The sequence below is a fragment of the Herpailurus yagouaroundi genome, unplaced genomic scaffold, assembly GCF_014898765.1.
Source record: "Herpailurus yagouaroundi ecotype Mexico unplaced genomic scaffold, PumYag 162, whole genome shotgun sequence".
NCBI classification, from domain to species: Eukaryota; Metazoa; Chordata; class Mammalia; order Carnivora; family Felidae; genus Herpailurus; species Herpailurus yagouaroundi.
This window is the reverse complement of record NW_024412403.1, coordinates 949629-976029: the sequence shown is the minus strand read 5'-3', so window position 1 is coordinate 976029 and position 26401 is coordinate 949629. Positions and strand designations below refer to the sequence as shown.

At 49.3% G+C, this 26401-nt stretch overlaps 1 protein-coding gene across 5 annotated transcripts in view; it reads left to right on the top strand.

Annotated features, from left to right (window-relative positions):
- The window catches only part of PCBP3 (poly(rC) binding protein 3), a 268457-nt gene that overhangs the window by 177411 nt on the left and 64645 nt on the right, over positions 1-26401 (top strand). For 3 of the 5 annotated variants that reach the window (XM_040483713.1, XM_040483712.1, XM_040483714.1), the window contains one exon: positions 24319-24448. In XM_040483713.1, coding sequence (XP_040339647.1) covers positions 24439-24448 — 10 coding nt within the window. In that variant the 5' untranslated portion in view covers positions 24319-24438. Of the gene's footprint in view, positions 1-10843; positions 10860-24318; positions 24449-26401 lie in introns of those variants that run through there. The other 2 variants (XM_040483715.1, XM_040483721.1) reach the window with 2 other exon arrangements.

Below are 26401 nucleotides of genomic sequence, written 5' to 3'. Positions count from 1 at the left end.
GTGGGGACTTCGCAGGGTCTTGGATGAGCTGCAGGAACAAAGGGTCCTCAAATCTCAGCGGCTTATACATTCAAAGTTTATTTTTTAGTCATTTGGGTCAGCTGAGGCCCTTTCTGTGTCAACTTCTCCCCCCCGTCCCAGGCTAATGGTGCAGCCTGTCTCTGGAATATTGTCATGTCACAGCAGGAGGAAGAGAGCAGGAGAGCTGTGCACGGGCCGGTAGGACTTCCTCCCTCGGGAGACATGACATGGCCAGGCCTGACCTCTGGTCTTGGCCTGTGTAGCATTGTCGCGGGGACAGGAGCAGTAGATGATACAGCCTCTCTGCTCACCACCGTTCACTCCACTCCTTTACCTCTGCAAAACGGGCCCTGCCCGAGATGACCGAACAGTCCGTCCGTGGCCCAGACTGAGTGGCCAGGACTGAATGGCCAGGATCTCTTCCTGTTTCCTCGCTAGCCCCCGATCTGCCTCTTCTCGCTCTGGAGACCTAAAGCCCCAGGAGTTGCTGACTACCCTGTCCACCCTGCTGGACACGGGTGGGTCGGTGTGCAAGGCCTCAAACAAGCCCCGTTTCTGAGGGAGCTGGGGCAGGAGACCCCAGTGGGCCTGCAAGCACGGCCCCAGTTCTCAGACCCGTCGAGCAGGTGGGCATTTTTGTAAAAGGCCAGAGAGTAAATATCTTAGGCTTTGTGAGCCGTGCCTGGACCGACTACCCAGCCTCTGCATCGTAGACGGTTCACGGGCACAGGCACAGCTACATGCCAGTAAAACTTCTGTGTGAGACCACGTGCTGGGCCGGGCTGTGTTTTTGCAGTCTGCACACCCTTGCTCCAGGGGTCTCTGTGAAGAGGGCTCTGAGGAGTATGTGCCCCTTGGGGCCTGGGTGGCTTTCCCAGCCTGCGCCTGCCCCTCCCAGGTCTGACGGCCACTGCTCCTCATCGGCCCCCGTGCCCGTGCGGCACAAACTCCACCTTCTGGCCCCTCACACAGCAGCCTGCGTGTGCCGGTGGCCACACTCCGAGTGCTTTTGGTGGCACGTCTCTCTCTAGACTGAATTGCTGGCACCTGGGGCCTCGAAAGCTCCATCGGGAAGCTCCGGCCTTCAGCCTCCCCGACTTCCCAATGGGAGTGTTTGTCAGCAGTTTGGATAGAGGGTGTTGTGGACTGATTTGTTTTACCCCCAAATTCATAGACTGAAGCCCATCCCCTCAATGTGACTGTGTCTGGAGATGAGGCCTTTAAGGGGTTAATTGAGGTCTTGGGTGGCCTGATCCAGTAGGACCGGTGTCTTAATAGGAAGAGATCGGGACACAAGGCACGCACAGAGGGACGACCATGTGAGAACACAGGGAGAAGATGGTCATCTACACGCCCAGGAGAGAGGCCTTGGGAGGAGCCAGCCTTGCCAGCACCTTGACCTGGGACGTCTAGCCTCCAGCGCTGGGAAGAGACAGCATCTGCCGTGTAAGCCGCCCCCTCTGGGGTACTTTGTCACGGCCCACTGGCAGACTGTGTGTGTTGGCCTTCTGCTCCCTTAGCCCCTGGTGATAAAGTTAAATTTCAACAAGTGTCTGTTACTCAAAGGCAGTCCCGGCTTTACCTTCGACTGCCGTGGTCCTTAGAGAATGGTCTGTGGACCCCTGTTGGGGTCCTGCGACCTTTTCAGGGCATCTGTGAGGTTAAAATTGACCGTTTTCATAGTCCTCCTGATCTGTGACCTTGACTTCTCGCTGTGTGGCTTTTGAGCTGATGGCGGACTGTACTGCTGGCCACTGTACTCTTAGCCAGACTCACTTGTGCTCAAAGTCAAAAGCCAACCACACTCAGTGATGTCCTCGGTGAAGCAGGAGTTACTCACTGAGCCTTCAACACTGTGGGTAGTGAGAGGGAATCCGGAATCGCCCCGGGGCCGCCATTGTGAGCGATGCCCGCCTTAGTTCAGACACCATTTATTGTGTCCACATGCTTTCATGCTCGTGGACTGGCGGACGGTTGTTTAAACTGGGTATTTGGCAGACGTTTTCTCAGAAATGACTGTCATTGGCCCGTCGCTTCAGGGAAAGCAACTGAGGTGTTTGTTGCCATCAGTGTTGACCTTTGAGCTCTCAAGCAAAAGTTAGAATTTTCCAAAATTTATATCTGCCGCTGTTCACAGCTCTCTAAGATGTAAGACTTTTCCGATGAACTTGGTGATGACAGTAACAAATGTGATTTGTTTTTCACGTTGGGTAGTAAAATGAGTCAGTATCTGGAAGATCTGTGTAACTCACTGAACCAGTATTCTCCAAATGACCACCGTTTGAAACAAAAATCATGCATGGCTAAAGTTGTATTCAACATTTAGGGTGGGCCAATGGCTTTTTAAATAGAGTTTTAAATAGAGTCAGGAAGTTCCTTGAAGTGCTCGTGTGGTTTTCAGATTGCACTTCTCAGCTGACCTTTAAGCAGTTACCACTGTTGAGTTTTGGTGCCGTGGCAAAGAAGAATGTCCCCAGTTGTTTGAAAAGGCTGTGGAAATACCTCTCCCTTTTCTGGCTGCATGTGTGGGGGCCAGTGGGTTTCACACATTTCAGCCAAAATGAACGTATCCTAACAGATTAAACGCAGAAGCAGATACAAGAATGCAGCTGTCTTCTCTTCAGTCAGGCATTAAAGAGACTGGCAAAAGGGCTCCTGGGTGGCTCAGTCGGTTAAGCGTCCGACTTCGGCTCAGGTCATGATCCCATGGTTCGTGGTTTCGAGCCCCGCATCGGGCTCTGTGCTGACAGCTCGGAGCCTGGAGCCTGCTTCGGATTCTGTGTGTGTCTCTCTCTCTGCCTCTCTCCTGCTCGTGCTCTTTCTCTATCTTTCAAAAATGAATAAACATTAAAAAAAAAAGAGAGACTGACAAAAATGTGAAACAATGCCATGCTTCTTTTTAGTTGTTTTGGAAAATATTGTTATCGTTCATAAAGTTAACTTTTATTAACTTGTATTGAGCTGATTATTATCCTTACAAGTGAATTAATAAAATATTTAAAGTTCTTAGTTTTTATTTCTAATAAGGTAAATAATGATAGATACGACCCACATAAACAAAAGCACGTTGGTGTCCACACCAACTTTTATGAGACCAAAGGAGTCTGGAGACTAAGAGTGTTGAGGACCACTGCCCTCCTGGTTGTGGGGACCGGAGGCTGCTCCCACCCTCCTCCGTGACATCAGCCTCCTTCTGTCCTTCTCATCCCCGCTCACACTAGCCCACCCCTGACTCCCCCCCTGGTTTCTTTCCTCTCTTTCTTGTACCTTCTCAAACACAGCCTCTGCAGTGAGTGTCCCCTTCACTCTGCCTGCAGCCGCCATCTCGTTCAGAAATCGTCTGCCTCTGCTCCTGTGCGCAGTAATCCTGCCTGTCGTCTGTGTGCGCTCTGGTCATCCCAGCCTCCGCCGTCACTCCCGCCCACTGCTGTGGTGGCCTCCCAGCCCCCAGAGGCTTCCGTAATGGTCGGCATGGCCTGGGCTGTGCTGTGGGGCCCCGTGAGTCTCTGGTTTCCACGGCCCACACGGGCCACCTGGGCCGCCAGTCTTGGGTCAGCTTCTCCCCTGCTGGGCATCATCGGGATGTTTGTCACTGGGGCCGAGAAGTGACTGTGCCACCTCTGCTCACCTTTGGTTGGGTAGAGCAAGTGCATGGCGAAGTGTGACACGGTGGGCCAGGAAGTAGTGTGAGCCCGAGGGAGGAACGAGGCTGCGCTGAGCACACACAGGCGCTCTGACCGGAAGGCACGATGTCTGTCTGGCGCAGAGAAAATCTGTCTGCCGTCCTTTGGCCCCTCGCCCTCCATCCTCCATTGCTTCTGCCCTCCCTGAGCCCCCGTTTGGGGCCTGCCCACCTCCTCTGAGCAGGCCCTCGGCCATCGGCTGGAAGGCTGTCTGCGTATATGTTGCCAGCACTAGGACGGGGCAGGGCATCTTGGGTCTGACTCTGGGGAGGCCGCTGGCCACCATTAGCCCCGCTTGACTCTGGCCTTCCCTCTGGGTGTCGGAAGAGACGGCCCAGCCCCTTCTACAGCTTTGCCCCTGCCAGGAGGAGCGATGGCCCTGGTCAGGGCGCCTTGGGGGCCCCGGGGCACGTCGGGCAGGCCATGATGAGAGGGCCCAGAGGTTCGTTGCTTACCAGCCACGTGGCCTGCCCGGGACGCTGTGTGGGCCTCGCCCCGCTGTCAGGGTGCACCAGACCTCTTACTGTGATTCCTCGTCTCCTTATATTCTTACTCATCCAGAATAAGTGCATTATGGCTTTACTCCAGGCTTGGAGTTACCTTAGGCAGTGGGGACATGGTGCACTCGGCATTTAGAGGAGGGGGACAGGTGGGCAGAGACGCGGCCTCTGCGTGCTGACTGCAGTGGTGGCGGCCTGCGAGGCTGCTGGGGAGCCAGGAAAGCAGTGGCTGAGCTGTGTCTTGGGCCGTGGGCAGGAAGCCATGTGCCGGGGATGAGCTCCAGCAGAAGGAAGACAGCTCCATGGTGCAGGGAGCACTGGTTGGGGGGGACGACAGCAAGCAAGGCCTCACGGGCTTGAGTCAGGCTCCCAGCTGTGGCCTCAGGCGTGTCTCATAGTTGCTTCACGGTCCCCTGTCGTCTCTGGGCCCTTGTCCGTGCCCGTCTGCCCAGCAGCATCGCGTCCCCTGTGCTCCAGGAGGCAGGCTTCTCTGGCAAGTGGGGGGCTCCGCCCCAGGCACCATCCCGAGCTCTGGGACTTCTGTGTCCCTGGGCTCTTTCTGGGTGTGCCCATGCCCACGAACCCAGCTGTGATCCACGCTGTCCCCAGGGCTCAGATCAGCACTTCATTGGAGACAGACAGCCACACCCATGCCACACACAGCCCTGTAGCATCTGCGTAAATGTGGGCCGTGGGGACCCTGTGAACCTGGGCCTACCAGCCCCACCCGAAGCAATGCCGGCTCATCAGAGCCCCCCTTTCCATGCGGACTCCGGGTACCTCCTCCGAGCACCCCTCCCCGAAGGTTCTGGAACACATGGCTTTCCTCAGACTCTGCAGCAATACCAAGCAGGCTTGTCACTATGCTTCAAGAGGACCTGTGCAGGCCCACTGACACGAGGGTCACTCAGAGTGTGGGGTGGAGGGAACGGGAAGGCTGGGGCAGGAACCTCCAGACAGTGCTGCTGGGAACAGCCCGGGGACACGTCCCCTGAGGTACTGGGGCTCAAGCCCCTCGCTGGGGGAGAGCACAGGGGGACAGGACAGCCTGTCCCCAGTGGAGAGAGCCAGGCCAGGGTGGCTCCCCACACTGCTTGTGAAAATAAATGCCTGTCCTTTGACAGTTATGTAAGTCACATTTTTAGTGAAACAACATAATTAATGATTTGGGAGTATGGTATGCTAATAACTTTTACAAGCCACCATTAAGATGCTGCAAATACTTCACGACTAGGCTTAACAAAAGGGAAAGGACTCAAAGGAGCCTAATCCCCATCTGCTTGATCACTGCAGTACAGGAATCCGGGGGTGCCTTCCGCCCTTCTCGGGTGGCCCGCCTTCCTGGGCCCGCCACCTCAGCAACCCCTCCCTGTTGCCGTCCAGGTGCCAAGCCGAGTCTCCCCCACCCCCGCCCGGTCCTCTCCGGGGCGTGGGGGTTTCTGCCACCGCCGCCCCCCCCCCCCCAGCCTCGCGGCTTCACAGAAAGGCCTTCCTGCAGCCTCGAAAGGAGGCTCCCCCGAGGAGTCTGTCCAGGTGATGCTGGGGCTTGCCCCTTTGTGACAAATCTCCCATCACACGGGCTTCCTTGTGTCTGGGCCCATCCCGTGGGGTCTTGGAGCCCGTCTCACGGTCCTGGCCCACTTTTCTTCTCATCCCTGCAAAGCGAACCATGGACGTTTCTGCCACTGCCGGAAGCGCTGTTAGTAAAGGCCCGGCTCGGCCTTTCTGGAGTGCAGACAGCCCTCTGGTCCTCTCGGCTGTTGTTCAACGTTGCGTGGCCCATGGCCCACGAGGCCGACACGCCCCTGAGTGCGAAGTGCCTGGCTCTGCCCGAGAGACGGGGGTTTGTATTTACCTCTGTTAGATCTGTTCAGAGAAGGGAAGGGCCAGATATGTTCTGGAGTCATGTTTCATTTTACAAAGTTTGGCAGAACTGATTGATTAGTAAACTTAGCTTGTCTACTTACTCCCGCTTACAAAATTAACTTCAGGCAAATCAGAGAGTTTTCTGTGGATACAGATGGTAGGCTGGTCGCTGAAAGTCTGCTTGTAAGTAACGTGGAAGTCGAAGCAGAATCTTCTAAATAACCCGTTTCTCACCCTGAATGATATCTTATTGTACAAGCTTGGAGACATGATGGCCCATCAGAACTTCAGCTCCGGGGGATCAGCCGCCTTCAGCCTCGCAGAGACTCTTGCTCGTACCCCTGGCACGTGTCACAGTCCAGGGCGAGTCATGGCCCCCAGCTGTCCGTGGCGGTTCCTCAGGCCATCGAGTATTCTGGGGACAGGATGAGAACCTAAGGGGCCAGGTGGAGTCTAACGGGAACTCGCGCCAGCGGGACTCGCTGTGGGGCAGGTGTGTCGAGCACGTGCTGCCCGGGGTCTCGCCCAGGCCTTGCAGGCGCCGGCCAGAGTGGCCGTCCCGTCCCACAGACAGAGGCCAAGGGGCTCTTGAGGCCCTCAGCGTGTCCGCGGTGCCCCACGCCTGGAGCTGCCGTTTTAAGCCAACTTGGCAGTGAGGTTATCACGCGTGAATAGAGTTATCATTTACCCTTGACATCCATAATGTTTGTGCGCTTCTTGTGAAGTAATATAGAGTCGCAGGCGGGACGAACCCTTAGATCATCGGTCCAGTGAAGGACATTGTTATAGAGAAGGAAATGCCTCGGGCAGGGTTATTTTCCAGGCCGTCTGATGCTACAGCCTGAAAACTTCAAAAATGTAGTAAAACCGCTACTTGTATATGCTTGTACAAGCTCGGTCCTTTTTTTTTTACTTTTCACTTTGGCCTCTGGCAGCTTATTCACCCAGACTGGCGGGTTCGGCCGTGGCCTGAGCTGGGGGACATGAAGTGAGAGGGAGGGAGGGGCCCCGGGGCCAGAGCTGCCCCTGGCAGGAGCCACATCTCTTTCTCCAGGACTCTCGAGGACTCAGGAGGACTCACAACTGGGGTGCCAAAGCCTGGCGTGTTTGGCTATCAACGTGGACGCAACACGTGGGGACAGAGGTCCAGGGCAGAGGGGTGCTGAGCGCCGGCAGGTGATCTAGGAGCAGGCGGCCTCTGTCCCTGAGTGGGAAACCGCCCCAGGGGGTAGGAGCACCTGATGTTTGCCGGGCCTGCAGGCCCAGTGCTGCGGGGCTTCTGCTCCCTATTTAAAGTCAGAAAGTGAAATTTGAATACGATATCTGATTTTTAAATGTTGGAAACAAATTCAGACCAGGCGGATCAGTCCGCTCACACTAGGCAGCCACTGTCTGGGCATCAGAGTAAAAGCCCACACGCGGAGAAGGCCCAGGCCGCGCCAGGACGTGGTTGGTGAGCAGAGGGAGTGGGGACTGTCCTCGCCCTCGGTACAGAGGCGGACCCATGTCCCTGGCTCTCAGAGGTTGGTGATCATTACAGCGCGCTTTCCCCTGAGGAGGCCTGAAGCCACGGGTCCTGAGACCGTGGGAGACCTCTGAGACGGAGGGAAGCGGTGAGGACCCCGCTGAGGGCTTCTTCCTCTGGGCCGGCCGGTCCTGGTGCATCCGGAGCGTGTCCCCGACGTCACGGTGCCGGGCACAAGGTGCTGCCGCTCCCTTGGCGTATCGCTCGCTGTAAGTCACCGCTAAGGATGGAAAGGCTTTGCTTTTCTGCTAGCCGGGGTCTGTGCCGAGCCGGACATCTCCCAGGTCATGCAGACTGCCGGGCGCTGACCGTGGTCCAGTCGGCGGGCAGGGGTGATAGCTCTGGGGCCCGGCTCTTGGCTGCCCTCCAGCGCAGTCTGGTTAGTGTCCGCTAAGGACGTGCCTGACGGGTGGCGTCTCTGCGGAGCGCGCCTGTAGCGGCCCTGTCCTTCGCTCGGTCACAGAGTCCCGCGGGTTGAGCAAGAGAGCTTGTGGGCACAGAGCTCGAAGTAACAGCATCTCTGAAAGTTTGCACAGATGAAAGAGAAAACTGTGAGCAAAATGGGCCACCGGCTCCAAAGGAAACCCTGTTTTTAAAAAGCAGGGATGGTCTCTCATAGTGTAGTCCGGAGACAGCCGCCGCAAAGGTTTCCTTAAAGAGGCGCAAAGCAGGACGGGGGGTGGTGGAGTGCACACTCACAGCAAACCCGGAGCGCCAAGTGAGAGCCCAGTGTGCCGGCACCTGCGCGGGAGGGCGAGGCAGACCAGACACGGCCGTCCATTATTTCTTTTTGAAAATATGAGTAAAATATGAATATATTTATGTGTAAAATACATATACAAGTATATCTGTGTATTTCTTTTGATTTTTAGGAGAGTTTATATTTTCGTTGGCTTTATAGTATTATCTGTAAAATTCACAAAAATCCCTCTTTTCTTTTTTCTTTTCTTATGTGCGTGCGTGTGTGTTGATGTGCTCTCACGAGCAAGTGTACGGGTAGCGGGAAGCCTCTTACCCTCCCTCCAGACCTCTCCCAGCGTTTCTCCCTCTTGGTGGCTATAAGCCTCCCCCCCGCTTACCCTCCCACCTCTGCTCCTACTTTATAAGCCTTATCAATTCTTTATCTCCAATCTCCAGCACATGTAACATTTACACACCATTTTGTGTCATTCACCATGAATTGTGTCATTTAGTCCTGGTTCTGGAGTTAAATATATCTGCTGCTTGTGACCGTATCTTATGATGAAATTTCTCCACGTATTTTGTGGTTGGCCGAGACCCACCCTGTTCGGTTCTTCGCAGTAGAAATCCCAGATGTCCTTCCCCAGGAAGATGTCTCCTGTGTCCCCGCATATTCCTGTCGTCATCTCTGTGGCCTTTACCATGCAAGTGTCGTTTAGCTGCATAAATGGTTTTGCTTATATTTTTTTCACCTTAGTGTCTTAAGAAGGTTGCTTTACTTCTGCGATTGCTGTTGAGAAGTCTGACCTCCGTCCGGTGTTCTTTTCATTAGAAGCATGTGGGACCTTCTGCTTTGGATGCCCCCAAAGACTTCATCTCTAATATCTAATTTAACATGCGATTTACTGCTATTTGCTCAGGCCTGAATTTCAGTAACACAGCGTGAGCAATCACGAAGGAGATTCAGACTCTCTTTTATTTCAGGCGTGTTTGGAATGTACACGCGTATGCGTGAAGACGCGGCGGGTTGCACTTACGCACGCACCCTGGCTCTCTCTTGCCCAGGTGTTGTGTCTGTCATGTCTTCTTGAATCTTCTTCCTGCACATCTGTTTCATTTTCTTTCCTTGTTTCTGTTCTCTGTGTTCAGAAGTGCTTCTCACTCCTGAAAAACATTCGAGTTTATTCCTGAGCCCTCTCAGCCACCTTTCGGTATCTTGCTGTTTTCTCGTCGTTTCACCTTGAGATGTTCTAATTCCAGATGGTTCTCTGTCCAACAGTGAATATTGGTGTATATTTCTGAGATTCCTGAGGACTTGGAGCCCTCAGCACTGTTTAAATTTCCTACAAGCTCCTAAATGGTTCCTTGCTCCTTCCTGCCTCCCCTCCCTCCCTCCTTTTCGCTCTTTGTTTTCACTTGCCTGCAACTTGGGGACTCGAGTCAGCACACGCTTCCTGGGGTTTCTCCATTTGCTCTCAGAATACTCACCTCGATTCCCACCTAGTGTGAGCCTCTATTTCTTTGTGGAGGGTTACTGTCTGTGGGGAGTTTCTGAGTTCTGTGGCTCAAAGGACCGTTCCCCGCTTAGCGTCTGTTTACTACAAACACGGTTCATCTGGTGCCTCGCGTGGACTCTGCTGCTGTGTTCGGGCCACATCTACCCCCGTTCTTGGAGTCTGACAGACCCCTTGACATCCGGTTCTACTGAGGAGGTCTCGGGGGTTTTTTCTTTGTTAATCTTGTTGCTATATATGGGAATTTTTAGGGAATTTAGAAAACTAAAAGAAAAAAACTAACCTGTTGCCATGACCACGGTAGTGAATTTTGATATATATTTAAGTCCCAGGAGACTTCATAATTAATTAAATAAATAACAAATCATTATTAGTGCCCTACATGGTTGATATTCATTTCCTTACATTCACATTTTTATCATTTTTATCCTATTATTTCTTCCTGCAAATCCAGTATTCTTTCTGAGACCATTTTCCTTCTGCCTGAACGGTATCCTTTATAATTGACTTTACAGTGGGTCCGCTGAAGACGAGGGTCCCCATTTTCCGACCCTGGAAACGCTTTCAGTCACCTTCATTTGTGAAGGATGATTACATGTAGCAAAGAACTCAAAATGGACAGTGATTTTCTAGCACACTGTAGCTCTAATTCAGTTCTGTTCTGGTAATCCTGCTTATTGTTGAAATGGAAGCCTTCGGTCTAACTACTGCTCCTTTGAAAATCATCTCATTTATCTCTTTGTTTGATTTTAAGTTCTCTTCTTTGTCTTTGTTTTCTTGAGATTCTATTATGATGTGACTAGTGTGAGTTGCTCTGTGAGTCCTGCTTGGGATGGGCTAGGTCCCCGAGCGTGCGGGTTTGGTGTCCTTCACCAGCTCTGCCTCTTTAGATGGAGCCCGGGCGCCAGGCCCCCCCTCCTTGGAGCCCGACGGGAAGTAGGTCGGCTGCCTGCGCGGTAGGAGCCGTCTCTCGTCTCTCGTCTCCCGCACGGCCCGTCTGTTTCTTCGTGTCGTACGTTTCGGACCATCTCCTGTGGCTTAGTTTCCAGCTCATGAATTCTCTTCGGTGGTACGCGGTTCCGTTGTTAAACTTCCTCACTGCGTTTGAAACTTTAGGTGTTGTAGCTTTTTATTTTAGAATTTCTCTGTGCTTTCTTTCAACTTTTCTGTAACGTTACTTTTAACTTTTATTTCGAAAGAATCACAGGCTCGTAGGAAGTAGCAAAAATAGCACGGTCTCCTGGAACATTCGCCCAGCTTCTTCCAGTGGTAGCATCTTACATAACTATAGCACAGTATCAAAACCGGGAAAATGACACCGGTGCAGCACTCCTAATTAGACTGCAAACCTGATTCCAATTTCACCCCTTCCTACCTGCACTCCGTTGGCTGTGTGTAGTGGTAGTAGGAGTAACAGGAGTAATGGTAGCGGTCGCAGTGACCGTAGAAGTGATGACATTGGTACGGACAGCAGCACTGGCGGTGGCGGGAGCGGCAGTGGGGATGGTGGTAGGAGCGGTGGTAGTCGTAACCGCAGCGGTAAGAGTGGTGGTAGTAACGGCAGCGGGAGGAGCAGCGGGAGGAGCAGTTGTAACAGCGGAACCATGATTGTAGCGGCAACGACAGCGGTAGCGGTTGAGTAGTGGTCGTAGCAGCACTTGGATTCTGTGCAGCTTCAACCCGCGCCCGGGTTTGCATCACCACCCCCAGGATGCAGGTCTAGGATACAGGACCGTCCCCTTCACCGCCACTCGCAACTGCCTCGGGGCGCCCTGAAATATTCACCCTCCCCCGCACTCCCATCTCTGCCCCCTGGAAATCAGGAATGAGTTTTCAGTCTTTATAATTATGTCATTTCCAAATGTCCTATAAACGGAGTCGGTTTGCATCCTCTTAACATTGGCTTTTTTCACTCCACGCAAGGCCCTGGGGATCCGTCCCCGTTGCTGTGTGTGTGTGTGTGTGTGTGTGTGTGTGTGTGTGCGCGCGCGCGCGCGCAGGTATCAGTGGTTTGCTCCTTTTGATGACTGTGTAGCACTCCATGGTGTTGGGTGGACCACAGTCTCACCACCCACCCACTGAAGGACATTCGGCTTGTTTCTGCTTATTGGCTTTTGTAAATAAAGCGGCATCGTGAGCTCACACACAGGCCTCCGTGTCAATGTGTTTCTAGTTCTCTGGCATAAATGCCCCAGAGTACAATCGCTGATTCTATAGTGAGTGCATTTTCACTCTATAGAGAATGATTTTTCCAGAGTGGCTGTACCGTGTCCCACTTCTACAGAAATGTAGGGGACATCCAGTTTCTACAACTCCCTGCCAGTATTCGGCACGATCGCTATGTTTCAAAGTTATCCTGATAGGTATGTAGCGATACCTCTTTGTGGTCTTAATTGGCATTTTCCTAATAGCTAGCGATGTTGAACAATACTTTCCTGTACTTATTTTTTATCTGTATATTTTCTTGGAAGATACGTCTGTTATGACTTTTCCTTCTTTTCTAATTGATTTTTTTAATCCCCCCTCTCCCTTCACCCATCTCCTCTCTGGTAACCATCAGTTCTCTATAATTAAGAGTCTGTTTCTTGCTTTGTCTCTCTCTTATACTTTTCCCCTTTGCTTGTTTGTTTTGTTCCTTAAATTTCACATATAGGTGAGACCTTTTGGCATTTGTCTTTCTCTGACGGACTGATTTCGCTTAGCATTTATACTCTCTAGCTCCATCCATGCCGTTGCAAATGACAAGAGTTCTTTTTTTTTTAATTGCTGAATAATATTCCATTGTGTGTACACACCACAGCTTCCTACCTATTCATCCGCTGATGGGCACTTGGGCTGCTTCCGTAGTTTGGCTGTTGTAAACAATGCTGCTATGAACATTGGGGTGCGTGTATCCCTTTGAATTGGTGTTCTTGTATCCTTTGGGTAAATACTCAGTAGTGCGATTGCTGGATCATAAGGTAGTTCTATTTTTAACTTTGTGAGAACCCTCCATGCTGGAGTGGCCTCACCAGTTTGCATTCCCACCAGCAGTGCAAAAGTGTTCCCCTTCTTCCACATCCTCACCAACATCTGTTGTTTCCTGAGTTGTTAATTTTAGCTGTTCTGACTGGTGTGAGGTGGTATCACGTGGTTTTGATTTGTATTTCCCTGATGATGAGAGACATTGAGCATCTTTTTATCAGTCTGTTGGCCATCTGGATGTCTTCTTTGGAAAAGTGTCTGTTCATGTCTTCTGCCCATTTCTTCACTGGATTATTTGTTTTTTGGGTGTTAAGTTTGATAAGTTCCTTATAGACTTTGGATACTAACTTTTTATCCAATATGTCATTTGCAAATATCTTCTCCTATTCTGTAGGTTGCCTCTTAGTTTTGTTGATTGTTTCCTGTGCAGAAGCTTTTCATTTTGCTGTAGTCAGTAGTTTAATTTTGCTTTTGTTTCCCTTGCCTCGATGGATATATCCAGAAAAATGTTGTTATGGCTGATGTCAGAGAAGTTACTGCCTATATTCTCTTCTAGGATTTTTATGGTTTCAGGTCTCACATTTGGGTCTTTAATCCGTTCTGAATTCATTTTTGTGTATGGTATAAGAAAGTGGTCTAATTTCATTCTTTTGCATGTTGCTGTCCAGTTTTCCCAACACCATTTGTTGAAGAGACTGGTCCTTTTCCATTGGATAGTCTTTTCCTGCTTTGTTGAAGATAAGTTGACCATGTGGGTTCATTTCTGGGTTTTCTATCCTGTTCTATTGATCCGTGTGTCTACTTTTATGCCAGTACCATATTGTTTTGATGACTACAGCTTTGTAATATAATTTGAAGTCCTGAATTGTGATGCCTCCAGCTTTGCTTTTCTTTTTAAAGATTACTTTGGTTACTCGGGGTCTTTTGTGGTTCCATACAAATTTTAGGATTGTTTGTTCTAGCTCTGTGAAAAATGTTATTGGTATTTTGATTGGGATTACATTAAATGTGTAGATTGCTTTGGATGGTATAGACATTGTAACAATATTTGTTCTTCCAATCCATGAGCATAGAATGTCTTGCCACAATATTTGTTCTTCCAATCCATGAGCATAGAGCGTCTTGCCGTTTCTTTGTGTCTTCTTCAATTTCTTTAATCAGTGTATTACAGTTTTCAGAGTACAGGCCTTTCATCTCTTTGGCTAGGTTTATTCCTAGGTATCTTACTAGTTTGGTGCAATTGTCAATGGGATTGTTTTCTTAACTTCTCTTTCTGCTGCTTCCTTATTGATGTATAGAAATGCAACATATTTCTGTACATTGATTTTATATCCTGTGATTTTACTGAATTCATTTAGCAGTTGTAGTGGGTTTTTTGGTGGAGTCTGTCAGGTTTTCTGTATGTGGTATCATGTCATCTGCAAGTAGTGAAAGTTTTACTTCTTCCTTATCAGTTTGAATGCCTTTTATTTCTTCTTGTTGTCTGGTTGCTGCTGCTAGGACCTCCAGTACTGTGTTGAACAACAGTGGTGAGAGTGGACATCCCTGTTGTCTTCCTGACCTTAGGGAGAAAGCTCTCAGTTTTTCCCCATTGGGGGTGATGTAGATGGCCTTCATTATGTTCCCTCTAAACCTACTTTGTTGAGGGTTTTTATCACAAATGGATGTTGTACTTTGTCACATGCTTTTTCTGTGTCTATGAAAATGACCATATGGTGCTTACCCTTTCTCTTATTGATGTGATGTATCACATTGATTGATTTGCAAATATTGAACCACCTTTGCAACCCAGGAATAAATCCCACCTAATTGTGGTGAGTGACTTTGGTTTGTTAGTATTTTATTAAGAGTTTTGACATCCGTGTTCATCAGAGATATTGGCCTGTAGTTCTCTTTTTGAGTGGTGTCTTTGTCTTGTTTGGTATCAGGGTGATGCTGGCCTCAGAATGAATCTGGAAGTTTCCCTTCCTTTTCTACTTTTTGGAATAGTTTGAGAAGAATAAGTATTAACTCTCCTTTAAATGTTTTAAGATTTACCTGTCAAGCCATCTGGTCTTGGACTTTTGTTTGTTGGGGTTTTCATTTGTTTGTTTTTGAGAGAGAGCGTGAAAGTGAGAGAGAGAGAGAGAGAGAGAGAGAGAGAGAGAGCATGCACACACATGCGTGCATGCGGCGGGGACAGAGGGAGAGGGGGAGGGAGGATCCAAGCCCCATCGTGGGGCTTTATCCCATGACTATGAGATCATGACCTGAGCTGAAATCAAGATTTGGACGCTTAACTGACTGGGTTTTTTAAATTTTGTTTTGTTTTATTTTGTTTGTTTTGTTTTATTTTATTTTATTTTATTTTATTTTATTTTATTACTGACTCAGTTTCTTTGCTGGCTATAGATCTGATCAAATTTTCTATTTCTTCCTGTTTCAGTTTTGGTAGTTTATTTATTTTTAGGAATTTATCCATTTCTTCCAGGTTGTCCAATTTGTTGGCATACAGTTTTTCATAGTATTCTCTTAGGATTATTTGTATTTCTGTGGTGTTGGTTGTGATTTTATTTATTTGAGTCCTTTCTCTCTCTCTCTTTTTTTTTTTCTTGGTATGTCTGGCTAGAGGTTTATCAATTTTATTGATTTTTTTAAAAAAGCCAGCTCCTGGTTTTATTGATCTGTTCTATTGTTTGTTTGTTTGTTTTAGTTTCTGTATCATTTATTTTTGCTCTTATCTTTATTATTTCCTTCCTTCTGCTGGTGTTAGGTTTTATTTGTTGTTGTTTTTCTAGCTTCTTCAGGTGTAAGGTTAGGTTGTTTATTTGAAATTTTTCTTGTTTCTTGGGGTAGGCCTGTATTGCCAGCTTATAATTGATTTTTTTTAAATGTTACTGTTGAGTTTTGACTATGCTTTATATACTCTGTATGCTAGTCTTTTGCTGAATATGTGGTTTTCAGATATTTTCTCCACGTTTATAGCTTGTCTTTTCATTCTCTTAACAGGATTTTGCATAGCAAAAGTTTTTAATTTTCATTAAGCCCAATTTATTGATTTTCCCTTTCATAGATTATGCCTTTGCATCAAGGCTAAGAACTCTGCTCACCCTAGATTCTGAAGATTTTTCTCCTGTGATTTTTTTCGAAAAATTTTAGTTTCTTGTTTTATTTCTAAGTCTATGATCCATTTTCAGTTAGTGTTTATCTAAAGTATGAGACCTAGGTCAAGGTTCATTTTATTGCCTGTCTGATTGTCCCAGGACCATTTGTTGAAAAGACTACCTTTTCTCCATTGAATTGTTTTTCCACCTTGTCAAAAATCAGTTGGGCATATTTGGATGAGTTTATATCTAGGTTCTCTGTTCTGTTCTGTTGGTCCAGTCTATTTTGAATATTGTAGTTACAAAGTAAGACTTATTATGGCATTGAGTGATTCTTTTTGCTTTATTCTTTTTTATCCGCCAAGATTTAAAAAAAGAAATTGTTTTAATGTTCATTTTTGAAAGTGAAAGAGACAGTGTGCAAACAGGGGAGGGACAGAGAGAGAGGGAGACACAGAATCTGAAGCAGGCTCCAGGCTCTGAGCTGTCAGCACAAAGCCCAACTCGGGGCTCAAACTCTTAACCGTGAGATCATGACCTGAGCTGAAGTCAGACTGATTGAACCACCCAGGCGCCCCTTCTCCAAGATTTTCGAGGCTACACGAGGGTCTGCACCTTTCCGTATAGATTTTTGAATAAGCTTGTCTGTGTCTACAAAAAAACATTGCTGGGATTTTTATAGGACTTGTATTGAATCTTTAGATCAATTTGGAGAGAAGTGATATTTTTACTATGTTGAGTCTTCTAATCCATGGATATGGTATGTCTCTCCACTTACTTGGGTTTTTTTTAATTTATTTCATCAGAATTTCACAGTTCTCAGCATACAGATCCTGTACATGTCAAGTGTATGACTATTTCATTTTATTTTGAACAATTTTAAATGATACTGTGTTTTACATTTTGGTTTATTTGTGTTCACTGTATCTAGAAGTGCAGTTAATTTTTGTGTATTACTCTTATATTCTGCCTTTCTGAACTTACTTATTAGTGCTAGGAGGTTTGTCCTGTTATGTAGATTCCTAGAGATTTTCTACGTAGAAAATTACCATCTGCCAAGAGAGATAGTTTTATTTCTTCTTTTCCGGTCTATAGGTCTCTGGTTTGTTCTTCTTGCCTATGGCAGTGGCTGGAACTCCCAGTGTGCTGGATAAGAGTGGTCACTGTGGACAGCCTTGCCTTCTTCCCAGCTGTAGGGTAAAGCATTCAGCCTGTCACCATTAGGTATGATGTTAGCTGTTTGTAGATGCTGTTTATCAGATTGAGGGAATTTTCCTATATCCTTAGTTCACTGGTATTTTTTATTGTGAATAAGTGTTGAATTTTGTTAAATGCTTTTTATGCATCAATTAATATGACCATATGGTTTTCATGCTTTAGTTTATAGATATGGTGGATTATATTGCTTGATTTTTTTAATATGGAGCCAGCTTTGCATACCTGGATAAATCCTGATTGGTCATGGTATGTAAATCTTCTATACATTGCTGGATTCATTTTTCCAATTATAAAAAATTAGTTTAGTTTATTCATGTCTATGTTCGTAAGGCAAATTGCTCTGTAAATTTCTTTTTCTCTACTGTCTTTATCTCTGGTTTTGGCATCAGGGTGATAGTGACCTCACGAAATGAGCTGGGAAGAATTCTCCTTCGGTTTTCTCTAAAAGATTGTCTAAGGTTGGTGTTCATTCTTCTTTAAATGTTAAGATTCTCCAGTGAAACCATTTGGGCCTAGAGATTTCTTTTCCCGGAGATTTGTATTACAAATTCAGTTTCTTTAATGGGTATGGAGATGTTGAGGTTGACTGTTTCATTTTGCCTGATTTTTGGGAGTTTGTTGGTTCCTCATGTCTTCTGTCTCTTTGTGAAGCTTCAGAGATTTGGTTCAAGCACGTTCATAAATGCTCATGAAGCATTTTTACGGTGGTTGCTTTAAAATCCTTGTCAGAGGATTCAGACACCTTTGTCGTCTCCGTGTTTAGCATTTGTTGATTTTCTTTTCTTTTTCATGTTGAGATTTTCCTAGTTTTTGGAACAATAAATGATTTTTATTTGTATCCTGGAAATTTTGGGTATAGTGTTAGGATATTCTGTATCTAATATAGCTCTCTTGTCTTATATGAATCTCAGGCCTCTGCTGACCCCATGTGGGGCACCTTGTTTACAACAGACTGGAGTGGAGGTCCAGGCCTCTCCCTTGGTCTCACAGGTACCTAGGCAGAAGGAGGGGTGCCTTGATACTGCTGGGTAGGAGTGGGAGTCTAGGTTCCGCATTAGGGACAGGTGTGTGTGTGTGTGTGTGTGTGTGTGTGTGTGTGTGTGTGAGTGTGTGTGTGTGTGTGTGTGTGTGTGTGTGTGTGTGACTTTCCTGTCGTCATCGCTGCCTGCAGTAGGGCCGGTATTGTCAGAAGCTCTGTGGCATGCTGGCTTTCCTGTTCCCAGTCCTCTGCCTGGAGGGGGAGCAGACTCTTCTGGAGACTTGTTTGTGCCCTGTGGTGCTTTTAGGTTGCAGGCTTTCCCAGTGACCAATGTGGAATACATAGGAGAGAAACAAACCAAGTGGTGAGCTCACTGCTGGGTCATTCTTCAAACCCTGCACCGCAGCCACCCTGCCTTCCTCTTTCCCCTTCCCCAGGCTTTCTTTCTTTTATTTCATATTTAATGTCCTGAGTTTTTCATTGGACTCGGCAGGAAGAATGGGGGAGCCGCATCTGCTCCATCATGTCCAAGACCAGAGGCCCTGTCTTCCCTACAGCTAATACCGTCTGTGCCTTCTTGATTAGTTTCCTTTATCAATGTCATCAGAGGGCTGGGTATTTTTAGACCTTTTTTGAAGGACTAAATTGTATCTTTGTTCATTTTCTCAGTTGGCTCATATCTTGTCTTAACTTCTGATCTATCCTTTGTTATTACCTTCTTTCTACTTTCTGTGGGTACTTTCTATTATTTTCTAAATTCTTTTTTTTAACATTTACTTTATTTATTTTGAGGGAGAGACAGAGACAGAGAAAGAGAGAGAAAGAGCAGGGGAGGGGCAGAGATGGACAGAGAGAGAATCCCAGGTAGGCTCTGTGCTGACATGGGCTGGAACATGAACCAGGAGAGCCCGACCTGAGCTGAAATCAAGAGTCAGAGCTTAACCAACTGAGCTACCCAGGTGCCCCTCCTATTTTCTAAATTAAGCTGGATTTTTTTACTCCCTAATGTTTGATTTTATTCTTAATATAGGCCTTTAAGGCCATAAGTTTTTCCGTAAATTCTGCTGTAGCCACTTGCCACGATGTTTGGCATGCTGCGAGTTTATTGGTCTAGTTATTTTCTTTTTTTTTTTTTTCAACGTTTTATTTATTTTTGGGACAGAGAGAGACAGAGCATGAACGGGGGAAGGGCAGAGAGAGAGGGAGACACAGAATCGGAAACAGGCTCCAGGCTCCGAGCCATCAGCCCAGAGCCTGACGCGGGGCTCGAACTCACGCACCGCGAGACCGTGACCTGGCTGAAGTCGGACGCTTAACCGACTGTGCCACCCAGGCGCCCCAGGTCTAGTTATTTTCTAATCTCATTGGTTCAGTCCATCCATTTATTATTCAGAAGCTTTTTAAAAAATGTTAGGTCCAGAGGTATTATAAAGCTATCCTTTGCTAATGATTTCTAATGTAATTGCCTCGTGGGTGGAGAGCACAGTCTGTGGATTCCGCATCTTCAAAATTTGTTGAAATCTGCCCCATGAGTTAGAGCATCGCCAAGTTTTGTTCTGTTCCCCGAGAGCTTTGGGAGAGCGCACAGCCTCCGGGCGCGGGGCGCAAGGTGACAGGCACACACAGCGCGCGTCCGCGTCCCTACTGCGACCTCCCCGGATCTTGGCGCAGCTGCTGGGGTGCTGGCACCTGTGAGAGAGGCAGCTTGCGGGTCCGCTTGGGTTCTCCATCAGACTGAACCCCCAGTTCTGGGCCCTCCTGGCGTCTGAGGGCTTCCCCTCTCACGTGGACTCCCACGGTATCTCTGGCTGCATCTGGCTGAGCCTCCTGAACTTTCTCCCGGCTTTTCTCCTGTCCCTCTTCCCCTCCGGTCTGTGGGCCACAGAGGGCCAGGCTGCTTGTGTGAAAACTTCGGGGTTTATCGTTTTTGTCTGATTTGCCTTTTTGTCTCACAGCCCGCACACACCCCCGTCTTCCCCAGACCCCCCCCCCATTCTTTCAGTGGCCTTAACCCCCCTCCCAGGGTGGTTCCTGGTGTGTCCTCCACTCCCGCCCTCCGCCCTGTCCCCTCCTCACCCTCTCCCGCACTCCTGCTGCCGGCAAGAGGCCAGCGCAGTGGAGGCCAGTGGGCAGGGAGGAAGGGAGGAGAGCACTTTGCCTCTCAAGAGTCTGACGTCGCCTTCTGGAGAAGCCCAGTCCCTTCTCTGAGCACAGACAGCAGCGTGAGCTGATTAGCCCCGGTGCACGTGTGTGCGAGCGCGTGTGAGTGTGTGTGCACGTGTGGAGTGTGCGGCTGAACGGGCTGCTGCTGTCTGCTCGGTGCCCAGGAGGCCAGGGACGCCCGGCGGCACTCGGCCTCTGAAGCTGATTTGTTGTGGCGGCCTGCTCAGTAAGACCCTGGCTTCTGTTGTTGCTAAGTGGGTCGTTCCGGAGGGAAGGCGTGGAGGTGACAGGAGGCACGTCCCTCACGGCACCCCCGGCTCCCTCCCTCCCAACGCCGGCTGTGTCTTGGACGGGCAACTGCAGCGTGTTTCCTCCTGGATTTCTGTGGAACTCCACGGAATGCCTGGTGTCCCGGCTCCCTGAGTGCTGTGACGTCGGGAGAAGTGGGTCACTGCATGAATGGGGCTGTTTGTCACGCCACTTCAGAGATTTCTGGCCCCCCTGTGTTTCTTACCAACCTAGGGACATTTCAGGGCTCTCTACCTTGATAGACTGGTTCCCTTTACGTATGAAGTTGGATACGAATTTAGACTAGTTCCCTAAAACGATGTGAATTGCGGATGGGATGTCCTTTGGGTAAAGGTCACTGATTTCTGGTTTTATTGCGTTGTCATCAGAGGCGCTGTCTCTGCTGCTTGCATGTGCCTTACCCCCTGCTCACCCGCCTGCTGGAATTCTGAGAGCCGCTGGGGGAGGGGGCAGGAGTTCTCCTCCCATCTGTTTCTCCCGGTTTTTATGTGGCCTCTCACTGTCTTCAGACCTGCTTGTGGTTGGGTCTGTATCCTGACGGTCCCCTCTGCAGAGGGGAATCCTCCAGTTGTCGTGAAAGAGGAGAGCCAGAGGATTTCTGGGGGCCTGCAGCTCTTACCTTGTAGCCACGATTTGCCTTTGGAGCCATTCTAGAATCCTGCATGAATTCCTCATGGCTTGGGTTTCAGCTTTCCTGGCTTAGCCAAATTATTTAGCACGTTTTCATCCACTTTCCAGATTCCAGTGTTGTGTTGACAGCTCATGTCGGTTGTCCTCTCTTCTCCTGATTTTTCGGTCCTTACGAGTTTGTGCCTTTTGATTTTGCGAGTGTTATTTACGTGCACTTCCTGTAAGAGCGGAGGTAGACACGTTCTGCACGTTTCATGAGAGGTTCCTTTCACTGCTGTGTTTTAAACTTTTGAGTATATATTGCCTTTGGTTTTTTTTAATTGAACATAATTCACATATCATAAAATCCACACTTTTAAAGTGTACATTTTAGCCGTTTCTAGTATATTCACCAGGTGCGCAGCGATCACCGCTGACAACCGCACACGTCATCGCCTCCAAGGAAGCCCCGTACACGTCGCTAGTCACATCACTGGCCCTGTGCCCCTCCTTCCTCAGCCCTAGGAACCGTGAGTCTGCGCCCTGTCTCTGTGGACACCTCATCTGCACGGGGGTGTCCAGGGTGCGGCTTTCTGTGCCTGGCTCCTCTCACTCAGCATCACGTTTTCCAGGTTCACCCCTGTTGTGTTATGAAGGCTTCATTCCTTTTTGTGTGGCTGAATGATATTCCATTGTGTGGCCAGACCACATCGTGTCTATACATTCATCCACCGATGGGCATTTGGGCTGTTTCCACTCTTTGGCTATTATGAATATTGCTGCTGCGCACACTCATGTACGCGTTTTTGGGTGAACACGTTTTCATTTCTCATGAAATGAGACTCACTCTCATTAGGAGTGGAATCGCTGGGTCATACGGTAACTCTATGTTGAACATGGCTGCACCATTTTCTATTTCCACCAGCATAGAACGAAGGGTCTGGTTTCTCCACATCCTGGCTGGCACTTGTGATTTCCTGTTTTCCTGCCCTCTCCTCCTCTTCCTCCTCTTCCTCCTCCTCCTCCTCCCCCTTCCCCCTCCTCCCCCTCCTCCTCCCCCTTCCTCCTTCTCCCCACTTCCTCCTCCCTCCTCCCCCTCCACCCCCTTCCCCTCCTCCCCCTCCTCCTCCCCCTTCCTCCTCCTCCCCCTTCTTCCTCCTCCTCCTCCCCTCCTCTTCTCCTCCCCCTCTTCCTCCTCCCCCTCTTCCTCCTCCCCCTCTTCCTCCTCTTCTTCCTCCTCCACTTCCTCCCCCCTCCTCCCACCTCCTCCCGCCTCCTCCCACCTCCTCCCCCTCCTCTCCATCCTCCTCCTCCCTTCTTCCTCCTCCTCCTCCTCCCCATCCTCCTCCCTTTTTCTCCTCCCCATCCTCCTCCTCCCCCTCTTCCTCCTCTTTCTCCTCCCCCTCTTCCTCCTCCTCCTCCTCCTCCCCCTCTTCCTCCTCCTCCTCCTCTTCCTCCTCCTCCCCATCCTCCTTCTCCTCCTCCTCGTTATTATTGATGTCATCACTGCTACCATTCTTACCGGCACTGCTATCCTAGTGGGTATGAAGTGGACCTCGCTGTGCGTTTTCCTAGTGACTAATGAGGTGGAGCATCACGTGCTGATCTGGCCGTCCGTCCATCTTCCTTAGACACATACATACTCAAGTCCTTGCACGTTAAAAAATGTATTTATTGTTGAGTTGCAGGAGTTCTGTCTGTGGTCTGGATAGTACTCTTCTCTGATACATGATTTGCAAGATTTCCTCCTATTCTGCTGGTTGTATTCTCTCTCGTTAGTCCCCTTTCATGCACAAACGTTCTTAATTTTGGTGGAATCCGATTTATCTGTGTTTTGTCATTGTTGCTGTGCTTTTTGGTGTTGTAATCACACCTGGGATTGCCCAATCCAATGTCATAAAGATTTTTCCCGAGGGTTTCTTCTAAGCGTTGTAGTTTTAGCACCTAAGCCTAGGTCTTTGGTCCATTTTGACTCAGTGTTTGTATGTTGTGAGGTTCGTTCTTTGCATGTGGGCGTCCAGTTGTCCCAGCACCACATGTTGCAAAGACCATTGTTTCCCCCGTTGAATTGTCATGACATCTCTGTTTAAATACTTCCATTGCTTTCTGATGAATTCCCACCGACTGACCTTAAGACCTAACTCGGCAGACACCGCCTCTCTGGCCGTCCGATCAGTAACACACTGAACCTTTTCCTGCACTCATGTGTGAGTGTCATTCCAACTGAGAACGCTGTGTGCCCATATGGAAGACGCAGGTTCTATTCAACAGTACTTTTCATGGAATTTCCTTGCATTTGGTGTTTTCCAGTTTGTTTTGTTTTGAACGTCGGTGTTCTGCCCAGATAGGACCTTTGAGTTTGGAAGAAAGTCACTCAGTGCTGTGGTTTATTGCCTAAAGTGCTTGCCTGATTGACTTAGAGAAAAGCAAAGACCTTGAACATAGGTTTCTAATTATTTTTGGTGCCATGACCTCACAATTCCAAGTGTTGGATGCTGTTATAAATAAGCCTTTTAAGATGTTTATCACAATAATTCAGGGAGGTCAAAGTATACACCTATGGGATAGAGTTATAACACAGCAAAGAGGATTATGTATGAAAATAGCTACTTGTGACTGGGGATTAGATTCCCAGTTTGGGCAACCAAAGTGAATTCAGAAAGTAAAAATTCAGGAAACTTGGAGCCAGGTGAAACTGAGGCTGTCTGGAAAAACACTGGTGGTGAGGAAAGCAGCTCTGCCTGGACGACAGTGTGTGCCCCGACGGATGAGCACACTTCCTGTGAGGGTGAAAGCCAGCAGTGCATTTCAGTTAATGTGCAATTTCATGAATGTTCGTAAATCAGTGTTGCGGGAGGGAGAGGGAGAGAACGGGACCAGACGTGGTCAGTGGAAGGTGGACTGTTTCGTTTACGTGCTCAAAAGTTGGTAGAGTTTTACCAAATAGCTTATTTTGGACTTCTCACTTATAAAACGGAAGCCTCCTCATGTTCAGAGCTGCCTCACTGGGGGCGGATAGGGCAGTGTTCCCAGGATACGTTCTCCCGGGCGTTTCGTCTCTGTTTCTCGCACGTGCCTTCTACTTGAATGCTTAAGACACGTCTACTGCTCTGTCAAGTGCAAGAAACAGGTCTGTGGAAGCTCGGTCCTAACGGGCAAGGTCATGACTGTGCACACTCACATGCTTGTGTTCTGTGTTTCAGGTAGGTGAGCCTCGGACGAGTCGGCCCTGCCTGTCACCAGCTCCAGCTGTGATGCTCTAAGTCACAGTAAGTCTGAACACTTGCTGTCTATGGACCTGCTCTGACTCTTAGAGCCTGCTTATGGGGGAAGGTGAGTGACTGCAGATATGTTTTGTCTGCCCGTCTGTCAGTGTACCGGGAACGCAGGTAACAAGGTCAGACTCAGCCCCGAGAGCAGTGAGGCGGTAGGTGTTTGACCCTCTTCGTGTAGGAATGGCTTTCCTGGCTGAGCCCTGAGGTGGAGTTTGAAGAAGCAGTCTAAGCTGACGCAGAGCATTTGTCCATAGCTTTTTCTCTTAAATGTAGGAGGAGTGCAGGAACCCTGAGAACTATGTTCCCCTAAGTGGTCCCTGCTTTGACCCCTCCCGGCCCTCCTGCCACCACTCTGTAAAGAATGCCGGGTGGGGACTCTAAAGAGCTGGGTCTGTTGTCACTTTGTTTATTTGTGTCATAAACGAATGCAAGCCACGTGCCAGGCCCCCGTGCTGAGCACTGCATGCGAGCCTGGCCCTATGACGGTCCCTCCGTGTGCGAGAGCGTGCGGCACCCTGGGTGTGGGTGTGCACGGGCAGGTGTGTGTGTGACAGGGGTAGGGGCATGCGCGCACGGGTACAGGAGCGTGTGTGTCCCACACGTGTGTGTGCGTGTAGGAGCGCGTAGGCAGCGTGGGGGCGTGGGTGGGTGTGCATGTGTGCAGAGCGGGTGTGCGTGTAGACAGGAGTGTAGGGGTGTGTGCACAGGTGCGAGAGCATGTGTGCTCTGTGCCCCTGTGCACTCCAGCACCCTGAGGTCCAAGTACTCTCTGACGGGCCTTACAGGTTCTGAGCCTGCAGGACGGGCTTTCTCCGGCCTCAGATCGAGGCCTCGGGTTCCTTCCATGGCACACGTGCCTTGGTCATCCCCAAGCCGGTTGTAGTTTATTCATCCGTGTGTTGATGTTACACGGGCTTTGCCGAGGCCTCAAGGATACATTCCAGTGTGCTTTACTGACCCAGAGACACAGAGGTGGCCATCGAAAATCTTTAAGCTGTGTGACTTATTAATCTAGATTCACGACACAAACATCATATAGGCTCTGAATTAACGTACCTCCCAGGTGGTTGTCAAAGAAACACGAGCGTTTTGTAAACGTCACAACTTAATAGTAAGGGACACTGAGCTCTTCACCGACTTTCTGAATGTTTTCATTGTTCTCGGTACCAGCTTCTCTCTGCCCTGCCCACATGTTGTCTGTCTGAATTTGTTTGTTTTTTAATTGCAGCTCAGCATTTTAATCCCGTGGCGCTTGACCCAGTTCTGTAAGCCTGTGTCCTGTGTCGTTTTGCTCTTTTCTTTTGTTCCCACTGAGGATGGTTAAAACCATTTAACCTTCCAGGTGTCCGGTCGGGCTGAATGTCAGTGACTGGTCACAGTGGACTTGAACTCTGCTGGATTTGGACGCGAGCCGGATGAGAAACTGCCTTTGTCACAACTGGTGTGTCCCAGGCTGTGGTCAAGAGTGAGGCCAGTTATGTAAACTAGAGCCGGGGCCGACCGGGGTTCTGTGGAGGACAGGCCAGTAGCAGCACCAGGCTCTCACCAAAGCTGGGAGCTGGGGCGGTGGGCCCCCACAGGGCTGTCTGCCTCCTTTCCAGCTCGTGCGGATGGGCCCTGCCCTCTGCCTGGCCATGCTTGCCACCTACCTGTGTGCTAGATGGTCTGGACCTCTGACCCCATGTCAGGCACGGGCCGTGGCTGCAGACGCAGCAGGTGGAATCCATTGAAACAGAAACACATGGCCATCCGGGAGGTGACTGGCCACTGAGCCCAACACGTCCCAGTGAACCCGAACCCGCAGGGTGCCCACGGCTGGCCGACTCCAGGGAGATGTGGTGCGAGCAGGGGTGGGGGGGTCTCAACCCTCAACCCCCGTCCCATTTGCCACGCGCCCTCCACCCGGAAACTGCCCGAGGTCACATCCTCACTTCTGCCCCTGGCAGCCGGGGTGCCCCTGTCCCTTGGTTTCTCTGGACCTCTAAGCTGGACCCCCTCTTCTCCTCTGTGG